Here is a 21,173-nt window from a genome sequence, read left to right as displayed (position 1 = left end):
AAACACACAATAAGGTGTGGACTTTGTTTTAGATGGTGCTAATGTGAATGGATAATACATGCTGGTTCTCATTGCTTTGGAGTTTATCATCTCAAATGCACGTTATGTTGCTGTCTGAATAAAAGACGGTATCTGGTGCACAATAAGCTCCCATGTCACTTAAATTATCCACACAGCTTTTGGATCACACCTCTAAATACAACACTAACAATATGGTTTGGAGACCAATCATGTGCTTAAATTAGTATGGAGTTAAAGTGAAATTAGGAGTTCCAAGGAATATTTAACCTCTTGCACCAAATCTAGAAATTCTTCAGAAGGCAATATCTGGGTAATCACAGTTGGCAAAGCTGGTAGCTTTTTTAATTTAATTTTAACATAAAACAAAACAATTATTTGACACAAATAATGAATTATTGGAGACAGGAGTAGAAGGGACATATATCGTGTATGTATGTATGATTCATATTGGCTGCTCGATTAGTCAAACATGTTAAGGAAAAAAGCCAAAGGATTTACTATTAACAACCAAAACTCACTTGAAACAATATCCTAACAACATTAATTGGATGATTAACGTTACCATGCAACAGATTATGAGCCCCAGAATATACGTAAATATATAGCTCGGACATTAATTAAGGTCGCCACTTTTATGATTACCACGAAATAATGCATATATTAAATGTCTCCTAATATTTATTATAAAACTGTGTAAAGAAAACCTTTGTACGATTGCTCAATGCAATTAACCCCATGGGCTGCATCTCCTCATCATTTGCCTCTACTCCAATCAGAAATCTTCAGCACTGCAAGCCCCACACTCCAAAGTTCCAGTACTTTGGGAAAGTCCTACCCCCGGGCAGGGACTGTTTTGGGGGTAAAATATAATCCCTGGACCCTGATTCCTGTAGTGGAAAAGCAGTGAGTTCCTAGAAAGGTTCCTAGTTTTTGGGTAAAGTTGTTGCAGTGGAAATGCGGCTTGAGATTGAGTTTACTGGTGTCCAACCTACACAAGGACAAGGCACACCCGTCCAGGTGTCCAACCTACACAAGGACAAGGCACACCCGTCCAGGTGTCCAACCTACACAAGGACAAGGCACACCCGTCCAGGTGTCCAACCTACACAAGGACAAGGCACACCCGTCCAGGTGTCCAACCTACACAAGGACAAGGCACACCCGTCCAGGTGTCCAACCTACACAAGGACAAGGCACACCCGTCCAGGTGTCCAACCTACACAAGGACAAGGCACACCCGTCCAGGTGTCCAACCTACACAAGGACAAGGCACACCCGTCCAGGTGTCCAACCTACACAAGGACAAGGCACACCCGTCCAGGTGTCCAACCCGGGAAGCGCGGTGCCATTTTGTGGCACCAAATGCTGGAACCCTGGGCATCGACAGAATGACTAGACCAGAATACAAACCCGGGAGACTGAGACGCAGTTGTGCTGTGAAGATAGGCAGCCTTAATCAAACCAAGTATTTTGCAGAACAAGTGCCAAATTGGAGAAATGTGCTCTCCCACTTATTGCAGCTCTGTATTAAAGTATACTGTGATCCTATGAAGTGGCTAAAATGCCTATATTCAATTCAAGTCATTAATGCTTTGTATGAACAATTTAGCCTTCTGCTTTATTTTCCAGTCAAACAAATTGTAAATTAGGAAATAAATACTTTTTTCAGTTGCTGAGAATGGTTTTCAAGTAGTCAGACATAAGTTCCAATGAATACACCAACCAGAGGAAAAATAATCATAATATAGGTTACTTTGAGGACTTAAACAACCCTGATACCCATCAAGAAGCAGTTAAGGTGTGGCGAGTCATGGTTTTTATGGTTTGCATACAGATCAGCCTGGGCAGATCAAGTGGTTAATCTTTGTTGCAATTGCCCCTTTGTGTGTGTGTGTGTGTGTGTGTGTGTGTCTTTATGTTGTCATTTGTGTTCATGAGCATGCTACGGACATAAATTACTTTACTTTTTCTACAATCCAAATGAGGTTCTGCTTTGCAGCAGGTTGTTTTAGCCCCTCTTAAATGACCTGCTGCAAAGCGGAACCTCATTTGCTGCACTATTTTTGTCTTCTAAACCAATACCTGGTTTGCAAGGCTGGACTTTTCCGTTTCAAGGAGATTAGAAATGGATTATCACATCACCTGAGCTGGCTTTTAAATACATTTTTAAAAGAAATATTTTGGGGCATTTGATGCTTTATTTCATGAAGTGATGAAAGAAAATATACTTATTTCTGAAAGAACAGTGAGACAAATTTAAACCTGTGCCACAGTGCTGAACCGCGCTTGGCCAGACAAGAAAAGATAGTTGAAATTATTCTCTGCTCTTTTCGATTTTGATTTGTTCAACCACATGGAAGCCACGTGCCTGGTCTTGCCATGTTGTTTTGAAAGCACATTGTACATTTCCTATAGCCTGGGGGCTATAGAAAATGATTTAAAAATAGTTGTGTGGTTTTTCTGTGTGACTGGGGTCTGTCTACTAACGCTGTACTCAGATATACTGACACTGTTTACCGTGCAGAGGTAATGCGGTTCTGTGTTTAGCCTGGGTGAAGCTTTTTTGGCTCTATGTTTAGGGAGCAGTTAAATATAGCTCTCTGTGTGGGTCTACTGCGTTGTGTGGGGACCCACTGTGTTTGTCCTCCACTGTCTAAACTCATTACCCCGTTTTGCAGAGGAAGAGTATGGTGGGAAGTGAGGGATGAGGGATAGAAAGAGTGAGGGGAAAAAGAGAGGGAGTTTGCGTGCGAGGGTCTATTATAGAGGGCTGGAGCGAGGTTTGGAGGCTGGGGGGATAGGGAGGGAGATGGAGTAAGACTAGGGAGAGGGGAGGGTGAGGCGGGTGGAGAGAGAAGGGCAGAGAGGGTATAGGGACTGACAGCAGGTAGGAGCGGGTGGAGGATTTGAAATAACCCCCGGCCCCCTGCCTTCCCTTACTGAGTTGCTGCCAAATCCCTCCCCCTGCCCACCCTCCTCTGCACAGCTGTTCCACTCAAACTGCACTCTGTAGAGCTTCTGTCAGGGTTCGGTACTCAGCCTCTCCTCCTGGGCACTTCTGGTCTCGACTCAACTGGGACAGGGATTCCTCTGCAGCTCTCATGAGGTTGGTCAAGGGTCTTTCCACTGTTATACTCTACCCTGACTAAGTGCTGAAACTGAAGTTGTGCTGGGCTAGACACAGCTCCTGTTTATCTGCCGAACCACGCTGCACGGCGACCTTTGAACTGCAACGCTCTGTGAGAACACCATATTGGTGTGACAACGTTTTTTCCGGTGTTCTTTTTAATGACCTATTGAGAGTGTTTTGATTACTTTGTAATGGAAGACATTACACAAAAAAAGCTATGTCTATAGCTATGTTTTGAAAGAGCTGAACCTTGTAATTCCAAGCTTTCTTTACTTCCAGTGTGAGATTGCTCTAAAAGTTGAGATTCATCTCTGACTATTGTTATTGTCCTTCATGTGGCCAGATTCAGGGTTAATAGATAAAATCGGTCTCTTGTATTTAGTTTAAAGTTTTATGATATTTTATGGATAGTAAACTTTACTGTACCAATTTACCAACATAACCCTGAGTGAGTACATTGATTGGTTTACTGCTGGTTATCCCAAGCAACTTAGTCATGTGTGCATATATTATATGCATGGACAGGGAATTGTACCCACAATCCTGGTGTTGCAGGTGCCATGCTTTACCAACAGACCTACAAAGAGCCAGGTGGTGGATGCTAATTCTAAAAAGCAGCCGGGTCTGTTCTTTGGCCTGAGGCGTTCCGTGTTAATGGCCCTGACAGAAGAATGTAAAATGTGTCACCGGGTGCATTCAGATTTCTACAGTACAGGGTAAGCATACAGTTGGCTGTGCTTTACATTAACTCAAGGCGACAGCAGCTATGCATTCAGAGTGAGACACAGAGCGAGCGAGAGAGACATTGTCTGTGTGTGGACAGTGCTGAACAAACAGCCAGCTGATGAGCTGTACCCCCTCTGTTTGAGTGATTTCATGTGGAGAAACTTTAAAAGATTCACTGGGAACTGGGAACCGAGACCGGCTGTCCCACTCCCTCAGACAGCCACGCAGTGTGTGCTCTTGGGGGTATGATGAAGTAAGCAGTTTAAACAGAAAACATACGGTAGTCCTGACTGTCATTTCCATCCACTTTTATTGAAGTATTCAATTGAAGATGTAGGCAAAGGAAAAGCTGATACATATATTTCCTCTGGATAGTCCAGGCCATATGTGTAGTGTATATTCCGTATATTAGTTACTGTGAAATTTCAATTAAGATAACTGTGCTTTGCTGTGTTGCTGAAAGGACTCTGATCCTGGACACATTCCTAAAGGTATGTTTAGGCTGTGTCACTGAGCAATATGCAATGTCTATAAGGATTACACCAGTCTTTAAACTCAGTTATGACTTAATGTTTCAGCTTTGTGTCTGTCTCTGAACAGTGTGTTTATACAAGCATATCCGTCCAGGTCTTTAGTTTAAAAGGGGAACGATTGAGTTGTTGGGGGTCTGGATTACAGTCTCATGGGACTATTGGGGTATGAGGGTCTCCTAACAGCTTGTCTCCTAACAGCTTGTCTCCTAACACACATGCGCACATGCATTTCGGATTTTGGCATTGTACGCTGGCACATGTTGATGGTCGAACGGAAGGTCATGATGATCCGTGAAAAGGGTTCAGTGTCTACTGTCCCGGCCGGACCTCCGAGATGACTGTGATGTTGTCTGGGCTGAGGGCAGTGTGATGTTAACTGGGTAGAGGGCAGTGTGATGTTATCTGGGCTGAGGGCAGTGTGATGTTATCTGGGCTGAGGGCAGTGTGATGTTATCTGGGCTGAGGGCAGTGTGATGTTATCTGGGTAGAGGGCAGTGTGATGTTATCTGGGCTGAGGGCAGTGTGATGTTATCTGGGCTGAGGGCAGTGTGATGTTATCTGGGTAGAGGGCAGTGTGATGTTATCTGGGTAGAGGGCAGTGTGATGTTAACTGGGTAGAGGGCAGTGTGATGTTATCTGGGCAGAGGGCAGTGTGATGTTATCTGGGTAGAGGGCAGTGTGATGTTAACTGGGTAGAGGGCAGTGTGATGTTATCTGGGCAGAGGGCAGTGTGATGTTATCTGGGTAGAGGGCAGTGTGATGTTGTCTGGGTAGAGGGCAGTCTAATGTTTTCTGGGTAGAGGGCAGTGTGATGATATCTGGGTAGAGGGCAGTGTGATGTTATCTGGGTAGAGGGCAGTGTGATGTTATCTGGGTAGAGGGCAGTGTGATGTTATCTGGATAGAGGGCAGAGTGATGTTATCTGGGTAGAGGGCAGTGTGATGTTATCTGGGTAGAGGGCAGTGTGATGTTATCTGGGTAGAGGGCAGTGTGATGTTAACTGGGTAGAGGGCAGTGTGATGATATCTGGGTAGAGGGCAGTGTGATGTTAACTGGGTAGAGGGCAGTGTGAGGATTTTTGGGTAGAGGGCAGTGTGATGTTAACTGGGTAGAGGGCAGAGTGATGTTATCTGGGTAGAGGGCAGAGTGATGTTATCTGGGTAGAGGGCAGTGTGATGTTATCTGGGTAGAGGGCAGTGTGATGTTATCTGGGTAGAGGGCAGTGTGATGTTATCTGGGTAGAGGGCAGTGTGATGTTATCTGGATAGAGGGCAGAGTGATGTTATCTGGGTAGAGGGCAGTGTGATGTTATCTGGGTAGAGGGCAGTGTGATGTTATCTGGGTAGAGGGCAGTGTGATGTTAACTGGGTAGAGGGCAGTGTGATGATATCTGGGTAGAGGGCAGTGTGATATTAACTGGGTAGAGGGCAGTGTGAGGATTTTTGGGTAGAGGGCAGTGTGATGATATCTGGGTAGAGGGCAGAGTGATGTTAACTGGGTAGAGGGCAGAGTGATGTTAACTGGGTAGAGGGCAGTGTGATGTTATCTGGATAGAGGGCAGAGTGATGTTAACTGGGTAGAGGGCAGTGTGAGGATTTTTGGGTAGAGGGCAGTGTGATGTTATCTGGACAGAGGGCAGTGTGATGTTATCTGGGCTGAGGGCAGTGTGATGTTAACTGGGTAGAGGGCAGTGTGATGATGTTATCTGGACAGAGGGCAGTGTGATGTTCTTTCATGCGAATAAACCTTTCAGCTGTTTAAATTGAATAGATTAAAGTAATTTTTTTAAAGATAGAGACAAATAGAGAAAGGGATTTAAAGTTAGATGACATTTTGGTTTAGTGTGTAGTTCAATACAGCTTTTTTTATACTAAATGAGCCTGTGTAGACTACGTGTGTGCATGTGTGTGCATTTGTGCACGTTTTTGTGTGTGTGTGCGCGTGCATGCATGCATGTGTGTCTAATTGAGAGAGTTGGGTTATGGCAGGAAGTTAACTGGTGGTCTGTGGTCATGTCCTGAGGGCTTCTTTCTTTCAGACTCTTTATTATTTGCCTTAATGATGCTCTAATTGAGCAGTTAAAGAGTTAAACACTAAAACATGTGTCATGTAAACTAATACAATACACTTGGGATATCGTGTGTGTGTGTGTGTGGAATTCTATGTTTGTCCCAAGGTCAACTTTGTCACAATGACCTTCGCCAGGTCAGGAGGTTTACAGACTCTTATGAGTGTGATATCAGAAATAAATTGCATTAGGACTAAACAAAGGTTCACTGAGTGTCATGTTTGCTGCTAATATTCATCTATACATTAAATAAGAGAAATTGAAAAATTGAGATAGAAGGAATGAGAGAGAAAAGGAAAGAAAAATAAGTTGTGTGTGCATAGAACAGCGGATTCATTAAAATAGAATCGTAGTGATTCCCAAGGGCCATTAGGTTCATCACTCAGGCTGCATGTCAAATGTGCATCTCTTCTCATTGAAACCGGGACATCTTAGGTGGTCGTGGTGTTCTGGGTCATGCCTGGCCAATGTTCTGTGTCTCCCCATGTCCAGTTCCCAAGCCAAAACAATGCTCCCTTCTGACTAAAAGACCCAGCAGGTCTCGTCCCCTATCTTCCTTTTGGGGTACAGGCTGTTCTGTTGGCACGGTGAATGCTTCCAAACCATCCTATTTTCCACATCCCATTCTCTGTCTCTCTCTACCTCTACCACTGTTTCTCTCTCTACCTCTGTCTGTCTCTCTTTCTGTTTCTCTCTACATCTTTCTGTGCAATTACTGCTGGTCCCCTCTCATTCAGGCCTTCCAATAGGAAGCCGGCTATTAGCAACCTGACCCACTTTCCGCCCGGTAACTGCTAGCACGGCTAATTGGGTCCTAATCACTTCCTAATGGGAGCATTGTTTCAATGTGCACTCGCGAAATACTGAACTGTGGAGAAAAGAGCCCTGGTTAGTGTGCCTCACTTCCATTTGGGCATGAAAGGCTCTTTAAAAACCTGGAACAAACGTGGGGAAAATGGGATGTTAAAAAAGGGGTTGCGTGTTTAATTTTCTGTGAAAATTCTTCCTTAATGAGTCCCGAACGTGTGAATACTAAATTAGCGCAGTTTAACTGAGTTGCTGAAGGAGTTTCTGTGATGATATCAAGTGTTTACAGTCATGCTGATGTAAAATAAGGTAGAACAAGGGTTTGACGTCGTTATTCTCGTGTGGTTGTTTGTTAGCTTTTGGAAGTGCATCTGGACTGTAGCCTGGAAGTGCATGCTGTCGGTGGCTGCACTTGCCGGCTCACGGCACATGCATAACACCAACCGCGGAAGTAAACATTTAGCCTAAACGGTTGGGTGTGGGAGTGGCCACGAGAGTGCATGTTTGTGCTTGCACAGCTGGACAGCCACTGTGTCCAGAAATTCAGGTTGGTGTTTGTCTGTTATGATTGCCTTCACCCTGACCTCCCTAGCCTGTGGCATGCCCTCTCTCGCGCTCTGGCACGCTGGCAGTTTGGCAGTTTGGCTTTGAATATTCAAAGTTATACTTGCACTTAGTAGGCTCTTGTAGTCTCTTCTGGCACACAACAATAGCTGGTTCAGTATTCAACTGTGTGTTAGTTTTGAGGAAGTCAGTATTCTACTGACTTAATCCAGTAGTCCTCTTCTATCTGGGGTTTGGATTTTTTAGGGACTGTTGGTAAGTCACGCATTGTTTATAAAATGATTGATAGGTGTTTATTGGGTTTTGCATTCTGTTACCATCTCGTAATTATTGTTCAGAGAAAATGTTTTTATACATGAAAACGCTTTTACTCATTGTGTTGGAACTTTCCACAGTAGTTCAGGACACAGGCTTAGAATCCATGTGTTTGTCTGTGACTTCTGGAAGACAATGACCAGAATCAGCCCTTATATGTCCAAACCTCCCAAGGGTGTCTGGGACATGTACATTCCTTGGCCAGACTTTAAAGCGCCTTCTCATTGTTTTTATAAACAATTTATGAAGGGCACTCTCAGTGTTAGTGTCCAGGTTGGGGGGTCCTAGCCGGGTGTCAGGGCAAGCGTTAAGTAATGGACACGGTTTAGACTTAACGCTGCTTTTTACAGTACAGGGCCTTATATGGAGACTTAGTGTGGGGTCTGTGAAGATTGCTCTATGTAGCCATCTCTCTCTCTCTCTCCACTCTGTCTAATCACTCTCCTACTCCTGCTCACCCCCTATCCTGGTTTTCTGTCCTTTTAGTCAAACCTCCCACCTCTTCTTTCTGTCCTCCTTCTCGCCTTTGTTACAGAACCCTCAGAGGGCGGGACCTCAAAGACTCCGGTGATGACTGAGAATGCTCCATCGCCTCCGGCGACCGCCAGCGCCAACCCCAGCAGCGCCTCTACCTCCTCTCCCGTCCCTCCATCCTCGTCCTCCTCTTCGGCCATCCCCCAGCCTAACACCAGCAACAAACCCTGGCGAAGTAAGTCTCTGGGGTCCAAGCAGACGTCTTCCACCAACCCCTCAGCCATGCTCTCCGTCAAGCAGGAGAAGGACATGACTAAGGCCTCGTCCGCCGAGGCCCCGCCTAAAGTCGTCCAGCAGAAGTCTATGCTGGAGAAGCTCAAGCTGTTCAACAGCAAAAGTGGATCCAAGTCCTCCAGCGTTCAGGGGGCTCAGGCTGAAAGTGGTGCCCCAGGTCGGCTGCTCGGTCCCGGGGCAGCGGAGAGGGCCGAGGCGGGGTCCAACACCGACCCGCTGGAGGAGGCGGAGGGGAATGCCCGGCCAGGCGTCAATGGGACCGGTAACGGGACAGCGCCCGTGGCTGCGACAACCAGCAGCCCCAAAATCGCCCTGAGGGGAATCGCCCAGCGCACGTTCAGCCGAGCCCTGACGACCAAGAAAAGTTCAACGAAAGGACTGGAGAAAGACCGGGGGAAAGAAACGGGGAAACGGACCTCCACCACTGAGCGGACGGAACTCAGGGGGGAGGAGCCCAAGGAGGACGCCGCTGCCATTGCCACCGTGGAAACTGAACCTTCTTCCAATAAGAGGACTTCGAAAATTGCCAGTTTCATTCCCAAAGGCAGCAAAGCAGCCAAAAAGGAGAGTCTGGCGCCGGCGCACAGCGGAATTCCAAAGCCGGGATCTAAACCCTCGGGACAGGTGGGAAAGGCCCCCTCGGCGGCAGGGAAAGAGGGCGGGGAGCGTCCCCGCAGCATGCGGTTAGGCGGGGGCCTGGTCCTGCACCGTGGACCCCAGGATAGGGACAGGGACAGCAGACACTCCAGCTCTACCTCCAGCCTCGCCTCAACAGAAGGAAAGGCCTCCCAGCAGTGCCACAGCGCCAGCCCGGTGGCAGGAGGAGGGAGCGCCGGCGCCACTCAGAGCACAGCCTGCAACACAGTCAGCGTCCAGCTACCTCAGCCTCAGCAGCACCACAGCCACCCCAACACAGCCACCGTAGCACCCTTCATGTACAGGTAAGGAGAATACCCCCTCTGCATTTTCGACTAAACCAAAACGACTAAGAAGGGTGTGTCTTACCCAAGTAAGAAGGGTGTGTCTTACCCAAGTAAGAAGGGTGTGTCTTACCCAAGTAAGAAAGGGTGTGTCTTACCCAACCAAGTTTGGATGCACCCACTCATTCAAGGGTATCTCTCTACTTGTAGAATAATAGTGAAGACATCAGAATTATGAAGTAACCCATGGAATCATGTAGTAACCAAAAAATATTTTCTATTCTTAGTAGCCACCCTTTGCCTTGATGACAGCTTTGCATACTCTTGGCATGATGAAAACACACGTTGGCGTTTCCTTTGGTTTGACATTGACAGTCCGGGTTTTCCTTGTAACCTTTGATTTTTCATCATCTAGGTCCCAAACGGACGTGGACGGTATCATGGTGACAGAGGCTGGGTCAGGAGGAGGAAGGTGTGGAGACAACGTCCCCTTCAAAACCAGCCAGCCATCCATCGAGGACCTTTCTGGTGGGCCACTGATTAGATTGTCCTGTCCATTATTAATGAGAGCTCTAAGACACTGGAGATTTTGCAAAACGGCTCTGATTCTAACTCCGTTGGTTAATTTGCTTTTTTGGTTCCTGGAATCTCAGTTGATTTTGTTGTTGTACCTATGTACTCACCTTTGTTTGTTCTGTAAAAAAAACCAGAAGATCCAGAGACTCGGCGGTTGCGGACCGTTAAAAACATTGCAGACCTGCGTCAGAACCTGGAAGAGACCATGTCCAGCCTACGGGGGACACAAGTCACACACAGGTAAGAATGCCCCACACACATATAACTGAAAAATGCATATTTAAAGGGGACACATTGAACAATGTATTGGGCTAATTTCTGCAATGTCTAAGAGCGTCGGACAACTTTGGCCCGGTTGGCTACCACATGGACAGATACTGTGTGTGACTGTAGGAAAGAGAAAGCTTGCAACTCTCTCATTGCAACATCTGCTCTTCTGCCTCTGGCAGCGTCATGTTGCTGAGTGTCTACCATTAAAACACGACAGATACAGCACCCGTTATTGGTCAAGAAGCCTATTCTTAGCAAAATCCCATAAGCTGGCTGTTGATTGGAATGTGAAGTTGAATAAACAATAAACATGCTTATTTTTTTTTGGAATGTGAAGTTCAATGAACAGTAATAGTATTTTTGCCGGACTGCGTAAGTGGAGCCGGCCAAGAAGAGCGAATGTCTCTGACTGACTTACTCTTGTTAAATAGCGTAGTGGTTAGTAGGTACGTTATAGTAAGCCTAAAATAAAACTGTTCACAGTTTTATTGCGACTATTTCTGGTATGCATCCGTGCATGCTATTTGGATCAGGATAGACAAAAACTTTGCTGGCTACATCCTTCAGTAGCTACGTTATAGTAAGTCTAAAATAAAACCATTTATATTGTGACAATTTCTTTTTGATTTTCGATAACGCATCCATGCATGATTTTTGGGGTAATGTAGGATAGATCACAACCCCTTTGGCAGTAAAAGACTTCCACAATTCTCTCATCTTTTCACTTGACGAAAAAGTCAGTTATCGTAAACCTATATTGATAGTTATTGTATCAATGTAAGAAAAACTAACTTTTTGTGCCATGAAATAGCTTTGGCTGTGTAAAATACATATTCAGTCTCACTAGAAATTTTTGATTCTTATGACTATTCCAAATAGTAAGTTAGTAGATACTAGTAAGCCTAGTACTGGCTAATAAGATGTTAAAACAGCCAGTGGCAAAAACTATACATTTTATAGATGCTATATGAGGTGGAGGTAAACTTAATAATAAACATTAGTCAGTTTAACACAATGCTTAATGGTGTCTAGCGAAAAATTCAAAGTTGGTATGATGTTAATGCGTGGCAAGATTGTCTAATGTCAAGATGCTATACCGACAATGGGCATACATGTAGCGCCGTGGGGGAGTGGTTAAGGACACTGCCTCTCATGTGGAGGCCTGGGTACGAGTCCATTGAGGGCAGCATTATTTATCACTTAATTGTGGGCAGGCTGAACTAGGCTTGCCTGGCTCCTTTTACTGGTTCGTGATGTTTTTTTATGGGTTATTTGAAAGAGACAGTGGGCCTGATTTTAACCTGCTGCTGTTATATCAGCCCATTAGACTAGGCACATGAGTGTTGTTTTTTAAAACTGTTTTAAAGGCAGTGGTGTTAAAGGGTGCTCCGCTAGGACAGGGAACACATCTTGTAGACAGGGAGCTGCTTTGGTGGGACATGACTACCACCTGCTGGCTATATAGAGTCTGACCATGTCAATGTGTCTCACTCTCCGGGATGACACACGGTTTGGAGAATTGTCTGTTGGATGCTTTAGTTCCGATTGTTTGAAAGGTTTTCATAAGAAAGCATTGGCGTGAAGCACAGTCTTCTCAAGTACTCACTGTGAATAGGCCAGGTACCCCCGGTAGTCCTAGTCCCCCTGGTTGGGAACCACTCTTCTAAATAGTTTTATAACTGTGGGCTCCTTCTCCAAACCCAGTGGACTATGTCTTACTAACTAAAGGCCTCCCCCATGAGAATACCAGTGTCTGTTATTTAGCGTCTTGTCTTGGGACACGCTGCTGAGTCTGTCTTTCTTCAGTGCTGCTCGCCTTTCACCGGATTAGAGGGCTCTGACAAACTGTCTAGTCCAGCTCAGTCGAACGCCACTGAGTCAGTGTCTCGCCTTAAAGTTGACCTCACCTCTCTCTCTCCCCCTCACTACCCCAGCGCCTTGGAGACGACCTTCGACAGCAACGTCACCACAGAGGTCAGCAGCGGGACCGGGAGGAGCATCCTCAGCCTTACGTCCTCCCGTCCCTCCCTGTCGTCATGGAGGCTGGGCCAGTCGAGCCCCCGCCTGCAGGCCGGTGACGCCCCCTCGCTGGGGAACGGCTACGGGGGGCGCGTGGCGGGGGGAGGGGTGCAGACAGGCCGCTACCTGTACCCAGGGCCTCTGCGGAGACAGCTGGCAGGGCGGGGGGCGGCTCTAAGCATGGACCTGGGGGAGAGCGGGAACGTCATCGACCTGGAGGGCATCGCCATGGAGGTGACAGGCTACATGAGTGACGGGGACGTGCTTACGAAAAACGCAGCGCGTGCTGATGACATCGCCAGCGGGTGAGTGTTCCGACAGCGAATGAACGCATTATTGCACAAAACAGGGCCAATAAAGGGTGGTCGGCAGTTTGCCAATCATCTCATTCGTGGGCTGGCCTGTTGATTAAGCTTATTAGAAGTGGCTATCTTGTCACTAGAGGGCGCCAGCGTATTGTCAGGCTTCCGATGTGGTGCAAGAGAACATTATTGTAATATAAGACAAAGACAAATGTGGTTGTCCAAGTTTAGTGCTGAGATTTGACAGACATTCGCTTTAAAACGTTCCATGTATTATTTGAGATTGTGAGTGTACGTCCTTTTAGGACTGGGGGCTGGTTTTTTCAGCCCTCCCTATGATTCATTAGGATCTGAAAAGCATGACTGATTCTAGACTGGCACTCCTGCTCTGAGATGCGTCCTTAATCCTGATTCTTCCTCTTCCTTTTTTTTTTTGTCGCTTTGGTTGTATATTTATATATATTTATACAAATATATTTGACATATGCCTTAAATACCTTTAACTATCATACTGTTCCCTCACAAAACCATTTGGTGAATATTCTGCATATATTTTACATTGTTTAACCTACTGTGCTGATTGAAAAGTACAGAATCACCACCCTAAGGCCATAGATTTGTATGTGACCGCAGTGGGATTCAAACCCACAACCTTGGTATTGGACATGATTGCCATGATAGTATTAATCATAACTGGTTACCATATATCCATAAACCATTGGAACACTGGCAGTGTCTTTCAAGCAGAATAGACAGCTAGGTAGAGGAGGACATCAGAAAGCCCCTGGACAGGGTCAAAACTACATACTGAGCTGCTTTGAACCATCACAAAACTTTGTCAATAAAGCAGTCCTCTTACTGGCCAAAACTTGACAGTGTTGGCACTATCATTGGCCATTGAACCACTGTCCATGTGACTGGACGATGTGGAGGAAACGCATCCATGTGTGTTGCCATATCCACAGATGGTAGGACATCAGCTCCACCATTCAGAGGTGGTTTTGGGCCAGTCACTGATTCCTGAACCTAGACCTGCCCCATAATCTCATTATGGAGGTGGAAGGTCTATGACCGTCATCCCCATGAGGATGTCACCCTCATACATCTCATGGATATGCCATGTCATGACATCACTGGTGACCAATGTCAGATTTGGATTTCCCAAAAGATGTTTCCTGCAGTGCGTGAAAAATGATTTTAGCTGTGATGTGGGCAAGATATCTGGGCAAAGTGCCAAAGACAGAATTGACACAAATTTGTGTAGTGTGCTTAACAGACATTTCTTTGAAAGCTTTTTGATAGTATTTGTTACAGTTTATTAGACAAAAACAAATCATCTTGCAATAAGTTAGTTTTTTTTGCATCAATGATTGTAAAAGATCTCTTCATTGATCACACTTGATTATGGATAGAAATTATGGAAATGATTTTCAGTGAATTGTGCACTGTAATGTGGAAATAATAAACTGTAACAAATTACCAATTACCTCGCTGTCGTGGTTTGGCATGGGTAGTAGGACACAGGCACAGAGGATTGAAGAAACCAAAGTAATTGAATCGAGAAAGACTCACAAGCAGCACAGGCGTCGACACAAACATACACAATGACCAACAAGAAACACTGGGGCAGGAGGAACTTATTATATATGGACACAACGAGGGGCAAACAAGACACAGCTGAAAATGATAATACAAAAGTACATGCTGTGTTCAAAATCAAAGGACAAAAAACAAACAGAACAGGCCACATTCAAAACCAAAAGCTAAATCTAAACCCAACAAAAACAGAACCTAACACTAGCATTTTGAAACACATATCTTGCATTGTTTGGTGTTGGACTAGCTGATTGTGACTAAACTGAGAGAAATGCTCTATGGTATGTTTTGATGACTTAACCAATGTAATCATTATTTCACCCAAAACTCAGTGGTTGAAACAATGATCTTGTGGTGAACGATGTTGAATGGGTTACAAGTGTGATCAGTTTGGAGTTTTGTACTAAGAGTTTTGAAAAACAACAACATACTATTGATAACAGTACCAAAGCAACACATTTATTTTTAAAGTGTTCAGTCGAGTTGAACCTTGTAACCTGCTTTGTTTTTCTCTCTTAAGTCGGTGGCCATGTTAAAACAGGCCCCCCTGCATGCATACCTTGGCTGTCACACTCAGCAGATTAAGCCCAAGCTGTCATCATTATTAGTATCATATGAATTCACAGACTGGGAGCCAACTCAGGTGATGCTGTTGCTATCTTTCCAGGCCCAACCAAGTCCCCACAAATATAGTGAAGCGGGAAAAACCAGTCCTCACGATTTCTGCATTATGAGTTGGGGAAAAACATACAATGGCCCATAGTGTTGAACCTGGAGTTGCTTTGAGGTTTAGCTATTACCGGTTCAGTTTAGGGCTAGGTTAACTTTAAACATTAATGTTGGGTTACTATGGTTAAGAAACAAGGTAGGTTAAGAACCAAGTTACAGTCTAACATCAATAAAGCAGTGAAGAAACTTTGTCCAATAGAAAAGAAAATTGCCTTCTTTACATCACATATTCATTTCTGCCAAACCACCTGACCTAAAAGGGGCGTGGTGACGTGCTCTTCCTGAAGCACTGCGACAACCTATCAAAACACACCTGAGAGAGATGAAGGGCAGCACATCCATTGACCTGGAAGAAATAAGAACCCCCCCCTAAATACATTTTTAGGGACTGGTTTTGGGAAGAACGGCAGCCAAAATCACCATGCTGCTGGCAGAGATGTAAGAAATCAAACACCGCCGCAACTGGAGTTGACCAACTATTAATCTGGGATCACTTTCCGCAGCACTAAACCGTCAGAGATTGTTTCTGGGGTTTGAGGAAACTAAGACAAAGACTGTCTGAGGATGAACCGTAATCAAAGGGGTGTATGTTAAATCACGTGTGTGTCGGTTTGTGTGTGGTGGGGGTGTCTTAGTCTTCCTACAGACAGGGTGATGGATGGTGTCCCAAATTAGTGGTTATTGAAATGGCTGTTGTGAAACTAAGTAACTAGATTTACACATGTAGCCTAAGGGAGAGTCGTGTGTGTGTGTGTGTTAGCGTGTGTGTTAGCATGTGTGTAAACGTGTGGGAGGGCAGATACACCCTGCGGCTTAACCATTTAAAACAGTCAGTGATAAATCTATTCCACCTTCCCTCCCAGGCCTTGAATGGTTATCCGAAAATGCTAGGTTAGCATTAGCAGCTACCGGATTCTATCACATGTAATGGGTTTGCCCCTGAAGGATGAGTAGGCAGTGGGAGTCCAGGGCAGGATGTAGGATTTTGTCAGCCATCTTTGAATCAAATTTTTTTTCAGAAAAGGCTTCCCTCCCTGAAGTAACTCTAAACCGTGAGAAGCTAGCGATTTGACAGTTGCTGTTGTAGAGTAAACCAGGGAACAGTGACATGCAGGAGCCAACTGTCCCCATAGTTTCATTAATTTCCATTGACTGGGATGCACTTCCTGAATCCCACTGAGGCTAATGGCATTACTCAATTCCAATTTGTTTTCAAACGCTTTTCTTTCAACGAACACAACTATCCAGAGTTATTTGGAATGTAGTTCACAAGCAGTTCAAATGTAGTTCACTTTTTTTTCTTCCTAACTTTTCTTGTACATCCTTTTAGAGTAGTCAGATATGACACCAGGAAATGTTGTGAGCATGAGATAAGAAATGTCTGTAAAGACATCAGGTTTATATTTACATGTAGACAGAAGTGGAGATGCCCAGTTTATGCCGCGGCTTTGCATATCGAAAAGCCACACCAGGTCAATGTGACGGATGAGCCCCTCTCTTTAGCCTTCGGCTTCTCTGGCCCCTGGAGATAACCAACCCTACTGCCCAACCCCCGTCTGACTCCCCTCACCTCTCATTTTCTGTCTGGCCTTGGGGGTATGATTTTCCTTTTACCCCCCCCCCACCCCATCACCTTGTGTCTTCGGTGAGGAGTGGGAGCATGTGTTGAGTGGGAGCATGTGTGGTGAAGCCCTGCATTAAAAACCTCAAAGCGTCCATTGAGTGCTAGTAGCACACATTTACCTCAGAGAGGTGCAGATCTGCACACAGTCATATGCGCATTGACAGCACGCATACAAGAAAGTAATAGGAATTTGTTGACGTGTGACAACTGGCACATTTTTGATTTTGCACACAAACCTATTGGGAAAAGGATCCATTCAAATCTTTCTCAAAGGGGATTTCAGCTCCACCTGGAAACGTGTTGTTTGAAGCCAGACTGACGTTGTTACGATGTGCGAGGCGGGAAGGTATGTCCAACGGTTTCAACTGGCAGTGGGGGAGGCTAATACCGTTAATCATCTAGTTTCATCTCTGTTTTAGAGTGATTCTCAGGTGTCGTCCTCAGGTACTTACCATGTAACACCTTGCAACGCCATGAATTTTTTTCATATGAGAGCAGCACTTCTGCCCCTTTTGTTTGCAAGATGAGTCCATTCATTCTTGTCTGTAACATTTTAATGGGTTATTCTGTTCCTGAACTGTAAAGCCCTCATACAAAACAGTGGGTTAGCGGATTAGACATTTTAAATTCAATTATTCTTTTAAATTGACGTCATTTAAATGGAATTGGACTCATCACCCATGTTCTTAGCCTTCTGAAGTAAGAGAGAAGCGAAACATGCATTATGTGATGAATTTGCATTGGGCAAAAATGTCAATTGATTTTACGAGTTATTGTTTATGAACTGATTAATTCTTCTTTATAGAGAGAACAGGATGTTGTTTGTTCAATTACTTTATATAGAAGTTATTGGTATTAAGAAGTATGTTCTATTACTATTTTCATCAGACAATGGTTTGTGTATGTCTTATCTTCTCCTACATTGTCTAACCATTGAATGTCGATGGCAAGGGCTTAGTGGACAGATACTGAGCAGTTGTCATAGATATGTTTTAGAGACATTATAGATATGCTATAGAAATGTTTTAGAGAGGTTGCAGATGGGTTATTGATATGTGGTAGAGAGATTGTACAGCAGTCGTAGAAAGGTTGGGCAGAAACAAGAGCGTGACAGTCCAGTGCAAAAAGCCCTTCAGTATCACGTTGACAGTGCAATTCTCTTTACCATACAGTACATCCACACAATAGCCTGTCTTTGTACAGACAAAGGGCTCTTTTAATCACCACATTGGATAGTTCTGTTCCCGTGATTCTGTTCCTGATTGGTTAAGGATACAATTACTCAGACTGCCTGTGGCATCTCCTCTGGATGAGGCTTGTGTGTCTAATGGCTCTAGTTTGCACATGTATGAGGCATATAGTAAGGGTTCTTCCGTAGGTTTAGCGTCCGCTTATTTTTGAGACTGGTTCCAACGTTGATTTGGTTTGACAAGAGTTTACACAATGAAGCTCTGTCTTTTACTACACACCTTTCGTGTGTGTGTGTGTGTGTGTGTGTTCACTCTTCCTCAGTCTAGTTACAGTAAGACCTTTGTAGGCCAGCTGAGGCACGGGGGAGATGTGAGAAAGTATCCATAATGTAACTATGGTTACACACAACTTCTTTTTGTCGTCATTTCCCTGCCGAAAAGAAAATCACTTCACTCTCACGCCCTAATCCACAGAAAGCACTCTCCAACTGGAACACGTTTGGGATCTTCTAAATGACAAATATTTGGTTAAATTTGGAATCCCTTAAATGGGCAAATGTTTGTTTAAATTAGGAAGCTCTTCATTTGACAAATATTTGTGTGAAACTAGCTGGTGTTATTGTAACTTGACCTACACTTAGAGGGGTGGTTTCAGTTCAACAGCTTTATGCTGACAAACCTTTTTAATTTGCCGCCAGTGCCGTTGGTCTCAGAGGTGCTGAGCAGATATGTTAGCCACCAAGCCGTGTAACACTCTGTTTCATGCACGTGACACCTACTCCTCCTCTACAGATGAATCTTGTTTATTTCTCTGTCGCTCTTCCTTCGGTCTTCTTGTCCTCTGCCTTTTCTGTATTCCCTGTTCTCTCTTGGTCTGCGTCTAGGATTGGTGTCAGTGTGTTGTTTTATGCCTGAAAGAAGTTAGGTGTCAGTCCGTCCTGCTCACATGTTCTAGTGTGCTGAATTTTGCTTCAGCAGGTTTTTAAGCCACACTAGAGACAACATCTTGGAACATTCTGGATCATGCTGCTTGCGTGCTTGCTCTTCTATGAGTGTGTATTTGTAGATTATTGCTGTGTGAGGCAGTGGCCGGTTCAGACCCTCAGCATTCATTTAACCCTGATTGATTAAACTAGTGCTTGGGTCTATACAGCCCATGGATGTCTTCCCGATTTAAACCAACGAGGTGCGACAACGGGAGAGTTGCTGGAAACGGACACAGTGTTGGAACAACGGCTGGACCATTATCTAGTAATTTCCCACCTTTAGCCCGTACCTTTTGCCCAAACAACATTTGTGACGGAATCCGGAATAGACTGTATTCTGTCTAAATCCATGTGCAGTTGGGTGTTTCTCTTTTTTTGCGTGACAGTCGATTTCGTAACCTGCTCTGTTGCGAGCACCACTTTTTCGAATGTGACCCTCAACCTTTTTCTGTCCTCAGCTACATGACGGACGGTGGCCTGAGTCTGTATGCACGGCGGCTCAACCGTCTACCTGACGGCATGGCGGCGGTGCGAGAGACTCTCCAACGCAACACCTCCACGGGCCAGGGAGACGCCGACAGGTAGGTCACATGCCAAACCATTTCTCTGCATCGTTAGACTGATGTTGTTTCTTCATTGGGGCAGTAAGGATAAGTTAGACTGATGTTGTTTCTTCATTGGGGCAGTAAGGATAAGTTAGACTGATGTTGTTTCTTCATTGGGGCAGTAAGGATAAGTTAGACTGATGTTGTTTCTTCATTGGGGCAGTAAGGATAAGTTAGACTGATGTTGTTTCTTCATTGGGGCAGTAAGGATAAGTTAGACTGATGTTGTTTCTTCATTGGGGCAGTAAGGATAAGTTAGACTGATGTTGTTTCTTCATTGGGGCAGTAAGGATAAGTTAGACTGATGTTGTTTCTTTGTTGGGGCAGTAAGGATAAGTTAGATTGATGTTGTTTCTCCATTGGGACAGTAAGTATAAGTTAGACTGATGTTGTTTCTTCATTGGGGCAGTAAGGATAAGTTAGACTGATGTTGTTTCTTCATTGGGGCAGTAAGGATAAGTTAGACTGATGTTGTTTCTTTGTTGGGGCAGTAAGGATAAGTTAGATTGATGTTGTTTCTCCATTGGGGCAGTAAGTATAAGTTAGACTGATGTTGTTTCTTCATTGGGGCAGTAAGGATAAGTTAGACTGATGTTGTTTCTTCATTGGGGCAGTAAGGATAAGTTTGATTGATGTTGTTTCTCGATTGGGTCAGTAAGGATAAGTTAGATTGATGTTGTTTCTCGGTTGGGGCAGTAAGGTTAAGTTAGACTCTTTTTTTTTTTTTTAAACCCGGCTCTGTCTGCAGGTGTAAGCCATTTCCCGTTTTTTTCACCTTTTGACCTCGGTCTCCACCACCTAACGACAATCCCTGTAACCTCTCACCCTGAAACCGTGAGATCAGAGATGGAAGCCTCCGGTCTCTCTCCTCTCAACCTCCACCCTGTTGACCTTTCACCTGCCTCTTTATAGCCGTGCTCATATTCCTGCCACTTGTGCCCTTCACCATTCATTAAGGTCTCAACAGAAGCCGAAATAAGGTTTTGCATGAGAAAGCTTTTCCATGTTGAATGTTGTCGATGAGAGTGGGGGAGTGAGACAGAGAAAGAGAAATACGAAGACAGAAATGAAGAAAATGAGAGGAAAGATAGAGTCTGGAAAGTAATTAAATGATAAAGTTTTTTGGAAACTGTGTCGTATTGCTTCTCTGTTTTCATCGATCACGCAGTTCGTTTTGTTAATACAAATCCTGCTAGTGCCAGCAGTCTAGTTTTGTTGATCGTCCCTGCTAAACTTCAGAGCGAATTCCACTCCTTTCTGAGGAAACGCTGAGAGAAGGATGGTTTGGGGGGAGTTGTTGGGGTGGGGGAGGCCTCCCTGAAGGTATGTCTGATAAATGTGCTTACTGGTTTTGGTTCGCATTCAGTGGTGGGATAGGGAGGTGGGGGATAAGCGCATTAACATAATCCTGCAGGGTGGATATT

At 44.8% G+C, this 21,173-nt stretch overlaps 1 protein-coding gene across 6 annotated transcripts in view; it reads left to right on the top strand.

Annotated features, from left to right (window-relative positions):
- Positions 1–21,173, top strand: part of nav2a (neuron navigator 2a) — a 115,946-nt gene that overhangs the window by 49,132 nt on the left and 45,641 nt on the right. For 5 of the 6 annotated variants that reach the window (XM_034295709.1, XM_010901165.4, XM_034295710.1 and 2 more), the window contains 5 exons: positions 8,700–9,873; positions 10,268–10,380; positions 10,563–10,668; positions 12,633–13,022; positions 19,603–19,725. In XM_034295709.1, the coding sequence (XP_034151600.1) occupies positions 8,700–9,873; positions 10,268–10,380; positions 10,563–10,668; positions 12,633–13,022; positions 19,603–19,725 (1,906 nt within the window). Of the gene's footprint in view, positions 1–3,041; positions 3,128–8,699; positions 9,874–10,267; positions 10,381–10,562; positions 10,669–12,632; positions 13,023–19,602; positions 19,726–21,173 lie in introns of those variants that run through there. The other variant, XM_034295714.1, reaches the window with a different exon arrangement.

Source organism: Esox lucius, chromosome 2 (genome assembly GCF_011004845.1).
Source record: "Esox lucius isolate fEsoLuc1 chromosome 2, fEsoLuc1.pri, whole genome shotgun sequence".
NCBI lineage: Eukaryota > Metazoa > Chordata > Actinopteri > Esociformes > Esocidae > Esox > Esox lucius.
Note: the sequence above shows the minus strand (reverse complement) of the source record. Positions and strands in the feature narration are given on the sequence as shown.